Source organism: Pteropus medius, unplaced genomic scaffold (assembly GCF_902729225.1).
Source record: "Pteropus medius unplaced genomic scaffold, Ma_sr-lr_union100, whole genome shotgun sequence".
Classification (NCBI taxonomy): Eukaryota; Metazoa; Chordata; class Mammalia; order Chiroptera; family Pteropodidae; genus Pteropus; species Pteropus medius.
Genome location: NW_024354500.1, coordinates 12,613,196 through 12,625,481, shown reverse-complemented (window position 1 = coordinate 12,625,481; position 12,286 = coordinate 12,613,196). Strand labels below are relative to the sequence as shown.

Here is a 12,286-nt window from a genome sequence, read left to right as displayed (position 1 = left end):
GTATAAAAAACTTTTAAAAACATGATGTATTTATCAAACAAACAAACAAAATTTCCAAAGTTCCAGTTTTTGACTTAAAAGCAAAGAGGGAAATGAAATATTTGAAAAGACAGGGGAAAAAAACCCAGAAGCCATAACTACCTTAAACGCTTAATGCACAGATCTATGCTTATTTTAATAGAAATCAGAACATACCATGCATGTGCTGGTTTTGAGGTTTTTGAAGGAGCCATTAAAGCTGTTTCCATGCTATTCATTCCTGAATTATTTTCTTTGGTAGTCATTGCGATCATTTTTCGTTGCTTCTGAGAAAGTTTAGCTCCAGGAGAAATCATTTTGCTAGAAATTAAGTTAAAACCAATTAGTTTCACTACTAAGAAAGTTTAATTCCAAAAGAAATCTGATTACTAGAAATTAAATTAAACCAATCACATTAATTTCTGCTTAACAAAGGTTACAGGTAATTATATTGCTTTCTGTTTATCTGATGTGGTTTTACTATTATTGGATCAAAATGGCCACAAGTTTTAACAGTGACAATATCAGTTTATAGCATTAATGACCAAGTAATAGCTACATATGAGCCTCTTACTTATAAATACACTTGCATCAGAACCAATCCACAATGATCATTTTAGAGGCAAGCTTCTATACTCCACAGAAGCTGGACTATCAACCCAACTAAATCTTTACCATATATTTAAGAAATAATGTTAGGGAGGCTAAATTACCTAGAAAAGAGCTTATAATTAACTTTAACTTAAAATGCAGAAAAATAATAAAAAAGGTCCAGTAGGTCTAATTCTTTAGGGGAAAACTATAACAACATGATCTTTCCTTTTTTATAACTTTTTAACCAACCTCAAATTTGTCTTTGGTGTAGCTCCACATTTTTGTCTATTTTCTTCGATTTGCATGATAGTTCTGAGATCCATGACAGGAGGGCTGACAGGACTAAAAGACATATAAAAAGTTACTTTACAATGCATTTGTTAATCCACTGAAAAAAAAAAAAAAAGTCCAACCTCCAAATTTAACTGAAACTGTAAATTATATATAAGATTTATGAGAGAACAATTTAGGTTTGTTTCAACTGTGACCAACTTCAAAAAAGATATTTTGAATGAAAGCTACTTTTATCTATACATATATAAATAAATAAATAACAACTAAAATGCATCAAAAGTCATAATGGTAAATAATTTAAACTCAAAGAAAAAAAAAAGCCAAGCAACAGAAAGATTTGTAACTTATCTTAGGCAGAACTCAAAGTTCAATTTAAATTCTTATCCTTTAAGATGAACTTAAAAATTATTTTATTTTTAACAAAATTACTACTACCGTCTAATGTTAACAAAAAAAAAATTTAATGGAAAAACTTGGGGATGCTCAACAATATTAAAAACCCACCACAGGGAGTTATATCGTAATGAGGAAAAATTCTACAATCTTTAAAAATATCCAAGATATTTTGCTGACTTTACACCAAGCTATTCTTAAAACATGTTTAATAAAACAGTCTAACATTAGTGATTAGGTGATGCTTCTAGATGTTCTTGCAAATGTTTACTTAAGCAAAAAAATTGAAACCAATTCCTGAACTACCTTTAAACCATGTGCCAGCATACACTGGGATGTCATAATCTTTGTCCCAACTGTGTAAAATACAGCATATTTCAAAATAATTACATAAATCATTCAGATAATAATATAAACAGTAAATCAATTAATAGTTTTAGAATATTATAAATCATAGTAGGTATATAAAGATGAAGTACAAGCTCAATAAACACCGAAAAAGAACACTTCATTTTAATTGTATCTACTTCAGTTTCAAAATATTTACTTTTCTAAATAAAAAAAAGGTTAAAATATGTTAAAAGTACAGTATAACATTAAATGAATATCTTCTGAAAATTAACTGTGAAAAACAACACATTTTGTGAGATCTTAAATACCCCTAAATGTGCAAAAAAATAAAAATAAAGTAAGCCTACAAATGACAAAATGGTCTTCCTGAGTGGGAGTTTTAACTAATATATACTATCCCTCCCCCCACCCCAAAAAGCTGATATTAAATCATTACATGTGTTATATATGGATTTACTAGATTTACAGATGACAATACAAAGGCAACTAAATTTGGGGGGAATAAAAACCTATTTTGCCTACTTAGTAATTTGTATGCATTTAAGTGATTTTCTGTATGTTAGAAATCTGTATTATTTTTAAATGTGCTTCATTGAAATTTTTTATTTGACTCAAAATGAATGATATTCTTCAGACTAACAGGTTTGCACAAAATGAATATCCTACCTGAAAGAGCCAGCAACCCAACTGGAAGAGCTTGAGGTATCGATTCTGTTACTGGGAATAGGCTGTGGAGCAGATAGTTTAAGTATTGGTGATTTTTCCCACGGTTTTAAATCTTCTCTAAAATATGTAGGTGTACCATTAACATATGGTTTAGTTTTCCCCTGGGGGTAAAAACAAACAAACAAAAAAAACATTCAAAAGATGAATAAAAATGTAAGCACCTACCAGAGTAGCTAACGCATAGTCGGTACTTAAATATTGGTTGATTATATTAAAGAGTATAATTTTATGACAATAATCTAGTATTTTCAATTCAGTTACTTCTTCTATATTTAGTGCTTTGGCCAATTCTCACACCAAATCAATGACTATAACCGAATTGTGAGCTTTGTGAATAATTTTTAGGGAAATAAGTTTTTATATTAAATCTCTATTTACATGATCATTAAAAACGTTAATAAAATTTATCCAAATAAGATATGAAGCAGTAACTTCAAAATTAAAGCCCATGACTTTAAAATGAGACAAAATGAAAGTCTGATATAAATGTCATATAATTCACTTTGAATGTAATTAAAGTACTCTGAATAAAATTAAAGTCAAATAATATTGACACTTTAAAAGGGACTGTTAACCTGTTGAGACAAATTTTCCATTGTCTCAGGAATTTCTAGTTCTAATGTGTTGTGGATGTATAGTGGTCAGAAAAAAATGTCACTATCTAATAAGTCAGACAGTTTCCTTCCTTGTAGATTAACAATTATGGAATAAAACGTTAAGAGATGCCTAAAAAATGGCCTCCCCACAGATGAGGACTAGGAATTATGCAGCTTAATGTGAATTGTGCCAGATTAGGAGAGGAATTCCATTCCAGATTGTATTGCTCCAGTTAACATCATAGAAGAAAGAGACTATGCAGAATTTGAAATTAAGCTTACAGTCAAAATCATTTTCCTTTGACAATTTTTAGCTGGTACTAACTGACATTTCACAAAATAATTTTCAAATAGTTCAGCTATAAATGTTTTTCAATATATCTATACAGTGTTCCTATATTTTACACCAACATGTATTTTAGTTGCAGAAAGATCATAAATAAAACATAAAGGGCTCAAAGCTGCCATTAAAATCATAAAACTAGAAATATTATGCAAATTTGAAAAAACTAACACTACATATGTCATTAATTATATTTTATTATAAACCAACTAAACACACTTTTAAAGTAAAAATAATATAAAACTGAAGATAAACTGTCTATATACCTAAATTTTGAAGTTACGAAAATAGTACTTTGATAGAAAAGTAAAAACAAACCTCAAACTTATCTGAATGAAATCCTGTTGTAAAATCAGGGGACTGTAAATCTCTAGGACTACCCACTCCCACACAGCTTCCTTCAGAGTCTGATGTCAATAATTCGGGAAGAGAGTCCACCGAATTGGCCTTATCAGACCTTAATAATCCTAAAAGGTAAATTAAAAAATATGTGTGTATATGGATATTTAAACACATGCACATTAGACATATATTATATTCAATAAACCCAATAGAGCCAAAAGCTTCCATTAATCCAAATGTAACATTTAAATTATAGCCACTGTAGCAAAATCTTAATTCGGCTAACTGAAAAAGGATTTCAGTTGAAGTGAAAACTGCAATGGAAATTTAAAATCTGGATTTAAAACAGTTTCCAGTATATACAAATTATGCAATGAACCTGAGGAAGACAGTTCTTTGGGATCTGCTTTAGAAAATGATTCAGAACTTTTTTCCACATAAAAATAAAGACAAAATAAACTTCAGACCCTGCGCCCTCCATTTTCCTTCGCATCCATCTCTGCACCCACACAGAGGGGCTCAGTAGGAGAGGCTCAATAGGAGAGGCTTTGCAGAAGCTAACTGTGGTCTGTTTGAGCGTTTTTCCTTCTGCAAAAATCTGTGGATTGAAAGCTATTTTTAATTAGCTTATCACTTAAAGCAAAAGAGTTGTTATGAAATGTATATATCATTTCTTCTCTTAACCAGGCTAAATACCTGTCTCCCTGCCACACCTGGTTTCCAGGTTCATCAGGAGATCAGAGTCATTTCAAACATAAACACAATAAAAAGTAAAAATTTTTTTAAAAAGTAAAATTTTGCTTTGGTTCATGTGTTTATTTTCACATATTTTAAATTTTGTAAAATCTAAATGAAGTAGGAAAATGACCCAAAAAAACACATTATATAGATGGTAACTAAAAGCTATACAATTGATTTTAAATAAATAAAACATATCATCTCTTATACATTCAAATAAGTATTGTTCTTTACAAAGTAAACTACCTTGAAAAGATATATGCCTCTTTTGTGGTTATCATTGCTAAAACAGAGTTTGAAAATAACATTCAAACTGTTCCCCCCACAATATTTTAAATATTTTTATCTGAGAGCATATTTAATACCAAATGCTCTCAAAAATCAAAGGAATAAATCTAATAAAGAAGATGATTAAAGAGGCCAACAATTATTTTGGGTATAGAAAACATTTTTCACAGAATGTCTTTTGACTAATTTTAAGGATCAACACAAATAAATGTTAAGCCTTTACACATCTGTCTTTGATAAAATTTGTCTCATACTCAAAATTTTTTAATTGGGGGTCTTTTTGGCCCCCAATTAAATGTAACCTTTCAATCACTATCTGCTTTAGCCACAGAAAAAGCGGTTCAGTAGGAAGAAAACTGGAATCAAGAAAATAAATCTATTTCTGTCTGTCTTTACCTTGAATCACTTAAAGTGTTCTTAGCTTGTTTCCTCAGGCTTAAAGGAAGGGATATATAAATTAGTTCATTGCTAATGTCTTTTCCAGCTGTGACATGCTAAGACTAATACATGTGCTAACAATAACATTATATAAAACAAACCGAGTGCCTGCTTTTCCACAGTCTTTTAGGTGACTGGAAAATCATTAGTTTCATGACTATCTATCCATTTAATCATCCTACTATCAATCCACCTATGCTTCCTTCTAAGGACGAGAGGTAATTCACACAACACAGAGAACACAAAATCACAGAATTAAAAAAATTTTAAGGTCTTAAAATAGGAATCGAGAGATGTGGTAAATGAGAAACCATTCTTCAGTGCTGCATCAATCAATTTAGATACATTATCTAATTTTTTTATATCTTCTGTGTTATCTAAAACAACTATTCCTTACATTACTTATTCCTTTGAGCTTTATCAAGCATGTCAAGTACCTCATTTGTAGTATCTTATTAAACATAAATGATATTCTTTTTTTCCCTGAATAACAGTTATTTTTTCCACAGACATACAAAACAATATACACTTACATTTATTGAAGTTGCTTGTATAAGGTTGATTGACTACGAAAATACTGCTGATAGAAATAGCACCAAGTTATGTTACTGCTACAGACACATATACCATTTCTGAAAGCCATACTATAGTCTCATTTTATAGTCACACCTCATATTTTTATCTAAAGAAATCAATAAGATTTAGATGATTTAATCTGAATTTAATCAGATCAATCTATAATGTGGGATAGTCTATAATACTACTGGCCTGAACTTTTGAAAACAAAACAAAAAGGTGTGTAGGGTGCTGATCTTAGTTTAAAAATATTAAAGAGATATTAATAAACAAAGGAAATATTAATCTTGATAAAATACTAGATTTTTTTTAAAGGTTAAAACAAAAAAGGCTAAAAAGACACTTTTAAACAATTAGGGAAATCTCGATATAGATTATATTACTAGATAATATTAATGGATTAATGTAACTATCTTAGATAATGATAGTCTTTGTGTAAGAGAATATCCTTAGTTTTAGAAGATTCATGTTAAAGTTTGAGGTTAAATATCATGTCTACAACTTACTTTCAAGTGGATCAGTAAAAAAGTGTGTGTGTAGAATATTTGTAGGATGAGGGAAGAGAGCATGCGACAGGAAGCCAACAAGAAAAAGCAAGTGTAGTTAGAGGTTAACAATAAATGTGGATGAAGGATAGAAGATGTTCATGGCATTATTTTTCTTTCATCTTTTTGATAGGTTAAAGATTTTGAAAAATAAACTGGGAAACAAATTTTTAGAAAACTAGTTTTTTGCTTTTTTTTTTTTTAATTTTTTTGGGGGGAGTCCCTAATTAATTTTTGATAGGGTAAAGGAGTTGTGACCAAAAAGCTTGAGAACCATTAATGTAATCAAATGCCCCAAATGGGGACACTTTCAGAGTGCATGGGGATACTATAAATAATTATACCAAACAATGAAGTGACAATACACCTCAGCTTACCTAGGAAATCCCAGATAAAGCTACATAATCTTTACTTTCAACCAGGCTCACACAATGTCTAGCTAGAAAATGTGTTGTATACTACTACTAGATTATAACCTTCTTATGTACATGAATGGCATCTCATTTGGCATCTGCCTTAGAGCACTTATATTATTTGAAGCCACATGATATCTGTCATGTTTTGCCCACTTCTGCTAACCCCCCATGCCACTAGCCAGAGCAGTCTTTCCAAAAACATAACTCTTATTCAGTCATACCCTGCCTTAAAAATCCATCAATAACTAACTAACCATAGTCTTCAGAATAAAATCCAAATACCTTAGTTTGGCATATAATACCCTCCAAAATCTGACCTTCTCCAATCAATCTCCTATCTGCACATAACCCTATCTGGCTGAATCAATTTGAACTATATGTACAAGAAATGTGCAGTTCTTTCTATTGCTTCTAGGTTTGGGAACATATTATCCCCTTCTCTTAGTAAGTCTATCTGCCTCCTTTTTTTGACTAACTTCTCGTCATTGTTCAAGATCCAGTGCAGGTATCACTGTCCTCTAAGAAATCTTTCCTATCTTCTCAGATTGGTTTGGGTGTCCCACAGCAACCTTCAGATTACTTATCACAGTATACTATCATTTTCTGTAGCCTCACTAAGACAAGGACTACTTTCTATTTCAGTAGCCCCAAGAGATGGCACATAATAGTATTTAATACAGGTTAAATGAATTAGATAATGGAGACATGAAAGATGAGATCAAGAAATATATCCTAAAACACTTTCCACTAACCTGTAGATGGTGGACTCTGAATGATATCTGAAAGGTTATAACCTCCAGAACTATCTGAACGTTTACGTGGCTTCTTTTTTGCTTTTGTTTTTGTCTTCTTGAACATACTTTCCCTAGCAAAAAAAAACAAACAAACATAAAAGTCATTTTTTTAAGTATAAAAATCATTTTAAAAAACAAATTTAGAGATGAAACTGAAGAACTATGTATTTTGAGCATTCTGATCAAACAGAAAACAGATATGAATATGAATGCTGTAGTCACATTTAGCTATGTGCAAATTCCTCAATTTCACTGAACCTCAGTGTGATACTATTACTTGTTCTAACTCTAGCATTTCTGTGAAAGTTAGAAACAAGATGGTATATAGGAAAATTCTTTGAAAAGCCAAATACTGCACATGTTCATACAAAAGCTATTATAAACTATAATCTTGAACAAAAAATATCTGCTGATAACTTTTAAAGCATTTCAGGGAATGTTTAATTGCCTAAATTATTATTAATCAGGAAAAAAAATTAAATGATCTATTAGGATTACAACTATCTTTTTTTACTAAAAAATTAAAGATTTCATTATAAACTCATCACACAGGTCAGCTGTGAATACTATTTTGTAAAGGATAACATATTTATGTCAATGTTAATAATTTTATAAATTTTAATATAACATGTCGTATATATAAGTAAGATATCTATAAACTGCCAAGTATCCCAATGCTACGACACTCTAAAAAAGGGGTTAAGAAGAAAATCTCTCGAAACCAAGAGCAGTTTTTCAGTGAGCTACATAGTGGATTACTACACTCACATGCGTAAATAACTTGAACAACCAAAGACTGTATTTTAACAAGTCATTTACCAAGTAGAAGGAATGTAATTGTTAGCAGTTGATAAGTAAATCTAAAACATGAATTGGAAATTCTAAGCAGGGCTTGTGAAATGGTCAGCCCCACTATAGGGAGGTTATCTAGAACCTGGGATATTTTGTTGGACTCCCCCCAAATGTCAGTCACTCCAGGCCATATCTCTTGAACTAGTCAGATTCTTTACAGAGAGGAATCTAAAGAAGTGGCTGATGCACTCCTCTCTGTTTCACCCTCTCCAAAAGGCAAACTCTAGTCTTTCATACCAAGATGGAGGAGGTACCATCACTTGGTTGAATGAGGTTCAAGAAGAAATCAATGCTCTGTGAAAGACTCTCAAAAGATGTTCTTTTCAAAATCCAACTACTCACCCTGGTCTTCATAAATCTGGTACTTCTAATTCTTAAGTCTTTCCAAAATTCTGTTTTAGTTTTTTCTGTTCTAAGTCATTACTACGCAGCAACCACTTTCCAACTTTCAAAAACTGTTAACATATCCTGACTGCTGTTTTCTCCTTCCCTGTTCTCTCTGCTTTAGCGTATCATGCCTTTTTTTATTTCTTTAACTTCAGCAGGGTTTTGGAAGGTAGTTAAGATAAATGCACTAATTCAACCCAAAATGTTTAACCTGAAGGCTACGTTCCTTTCACATTTATATGTAATTTTGGTATATCTGTAAATATAAATTATTAATTTACTTTATAATATACCAAGGCTAAAAATGAACATACATTATTTCTTATGTCAGGTTTCTCAACTTTTTCCTTTCAATATCAATATAAAAGTGTCAGTAATGTCCAAGATCCAAGGTGGGGAACAGGGGAAAGAAAAGAAAGAAGAAAAAAGGAAACAGTGCTTACAAATAATTTTGTTCAATATTTACTTCTTCTTTAAAAAAAAAATCTCCATCTTCTAGTTCCAAATAGCTAATATCTGGTCCATCTTGATATGGTGTAATGACTCTTCTATCCATTGCTGGAATCTACAGGAAAAAAGATGTCACTTTAAATACAAAATTTATAAAGATATTTTTTAAATAGGTATAATATCCCATATTTTAAAATGCAGTGACATTAACTAGAAAAAAATCTAGAATGTTTAATGACTTCCTAAACTTAAATCAAGGGGGTGAAACTGATTAAAGTTTACTCTATAAAATTGTAAAAAAAAAAAATAAAAAACCTTAACAAAAAAGCTCCCCTATATTAAAAAGACAAATCAATCTATTTGTTAGGGATCATGTAAATTCATGTTTTTGCACTGTCTTCACCTTTGGTAAATAATAAAAAATGAAAGACTCTCTGAAGCTTTCAATAACTTTCCCTTATAGAGGAATTAAAAGATACTAATTTTTATCATTATTTTCAATTTTGATTATCATACTTATTAATGAGAATCTGTAAAGAAATACTAAGTCCTATTTTAAAAGGTCCTAATGTATTAGAATTCATTAAGAACATATTCCATTGAGACAACTGACCTAATAATATACTGCTTTAATTGATAATTTCATTGAAAAAAACATAAACCTTACCATTTTTCGATAAAATACAGAAAGATCCTTCAAAACACCAACACTTAAAACATCAAGAGACCTAACAAATAAGATACAAAATTTTATCTTAATATCCTAGTGAGTTAATATCTGTCAAGATTTTCAAATATGTAGAGATATTTTATATTGCTGAATAAGTTTTTTTAAAGCATTAATATGCTAGCTGCTATAAATTCTTTTTGGATGCGTAGTTATATACATAGATATATTCAGAACACACTAGAAAGAACACATGAACAGAACACACTAGATGAATATGTTGAATAAAACTCAAGCAACTAATATGAGTAAGTGATAGGAAAATCTTTTCTATCATAACAAAACAGCAAGTATGTATTCATTTTCAACCATTTTCTACAAATATAACCTACAGAAATATTGTAGAACATTGTAGTGCTGTATTGATAGAACAGTGGCCTAACTATCAGGATACCGACATTCTATGTAGAATTATCACTACTACCAATTACCTGCATGACCTTGAGCAACTCACTCTATTTCTCTGGGCTTTACTATCTTCACGAGTAAAATGACATTGGGACCAGACCAGTAGTATTCTAAGTAGAGTTTAAGGAACTCTCAGGTTCCAAAGAGGTACTTTAAGGCAGCAGTGAAAATTTAACACAAAGTTTACATTCTGATTATTTTAAAACTATTTTCCCAACTAATACAAAACAACTTGCATATTCAAATCTGTAACATACCAGTTTTAACACTTTGAGGATAAGTAACTTCTGATGCTATGTCAATTTTAGTACACCCTCCTTTCTTAATATTTCTGTGCATATTTATTTACACTTCTTCTAACAAATACCTATTTGGTTAGGAATGGTTAAGTTTGTACACATCTTGGTTTTAATGCAAGTTATGCGTGTCTACTTATATAAATAGAGACATCGCCACAGCACATTCTGTGCCATTCTTAACATTAATAGTTCAGCTGACATGCTTGTCACAAAATAAACAAACAATAGTAGTATGACTATCATTTTCTAGTATCATATTTTAGAGATTTGGTGCCTATTTTAGACTTTGGTTGATTCTTATCTGATACCAAGTAAGCTTAATTTGGTAAAAAAAAATTTGCTATGATTAGAATTACTAACATAAAGTCCACAAAAAATTAAATTTATTCTGAAACCCTAGCCAAGCTCTCACACTAAAATACCGGAGGCATTTAAAAATGATATTGGCTAATACTCCATAACATTAATTTGCACTTGAACAAAAAAAACAAAGCATTAAACAGCCAAAATATTATTTCCTCTAAATTAAACTGTAAGAGCCAATTATTAAGAATGTTGTAGAGGAGTATTTGAGATCTTGCTCCCCAACACAAGTTTAGCTCAAATAAACTCTTATAAAAATTCTCAAAAAAAGAAAAAATCTGTTAGTACAACAATTATTTCAATCATGTTTTGAAATCAGTTTCATTAAAGATTATGACGTGCAAAGTGAGTTATCAAAAACTGTTATTTATAATAAATTATATGAGTCAAGATTTTCTTGATTCTTTACAAAAGTTTCCTGGGTTTTCCATCTGTAATTTGACAATATAAATAGAATCTACTCCACAGGGTTTTCATGAAATTAACTATATCTATGTAACACTTTTAGAATGCTGCCTGGCATATACCATTAGTTTTCATTATTACCATTATCAGTTATTACCATTAATAATTATTATGGCAGTAATATTATTACGAGTAAAACAAAACACAAACTGGATACTGAAACTAAAAATGCAAACTGACACCAAGATCTCTAATCTCAAATTTCTGTTCACCAAGACAGACTCATTTTTATCATCACTGACCTTATAGTAAGTAAATGTAATGAAATTCTGACCTTATTAAAAAATAAATCTGTAAATTTATTTCATTAAAAATTCCACTGCTAAAACGGTTGAAAACAATGAGACAGTTTCCAAGATCCCTTTAATTTAAAAATGTCTAGGACTCCTATTAGCATTTATCAAATTCTTTTCATTCAGGTAATCCTTAATAAATTATGAAATATTAGCTTATAAAACAGAGTGTGTGTGTATATATATGTATATAAATATACATATGTATATATAGAGAGAGTGTGCGCACATGAATTTTTATGTAAAATGTGTCATTTTTCATTAGGAACATTCCATTACTTGTTGATTTCTACATAAAGCCTTCAACACACCTATCAGCATGCAATAAACTAGAGGAATTAAATGTTTCAGGCCATCCCTAACGTCCTAAATTTTACCAAAGAATCAATATGTTTGTACAGGAAATATCTTAAAGATAATAAATACAAAGAAAAAATAGAAATCAACCAGTAACAAATTTTATGGGTGCTTACATGTGAATTAATTAAGTACTGGCTTAGTATTACAGTTTCCAAAAGCCAAGATAAAAATTACAGTTACAAACCTAAATAAGCAAAAGAGATATGCATACACATAGAAAATATACTGAT

At 30.3% G+C, this 12,286-nt stretch overlaps 1 protein-coding gene across 2 annotated transcripts in view; it reads right to left on the bottom strand.

Moving 5' to 3' along the window:
- The window catches only part of IBTK (inhibitor of Bruton tyrosine kinase), a 77,524-nt gene that overhangs the window by 21,027 nt on the left and 44,211 nt on the right, over positions 1 to 12,286 (bottom strand). The window contains exons 19-25 of one of the 2 annotated variants that reach the window (XM_039853002.1): positions 9,809 to 9,869; positions 9,135 to 9,256; positions 7,411 to 7,523; positions 3,634 to 3,782; positions 2,317 to 2,378; positions 862 to 954; positions 196 to 339 (exon numbers count right to left, since the gene is read on the bottom strand). In XM_039853002.1, the coding sequence (XP_039708936.1) occupies positions 196 to 339; positions 862 to 954; positions 2,317 to 2,378; positions 3,634 to 3,782; positions 7,411 to 7,523; positions 9,135 to 9,256; positions 9,809 to 9,869 (744 nt within the window). Of the gene's footprint in view, positions 1 to 195; positions 340 to 861; positions 955 to 2,316; positions 2,478 to 3,633; positions 3,783 to 7,410; positions 7,524 to 9,134; positions 9,257 to 9,808; positions 9,870 to 12,286 lie in introns of both variants that reach the window. The other variant, XM_039853001.1, reaches the window with a different exon arrangement.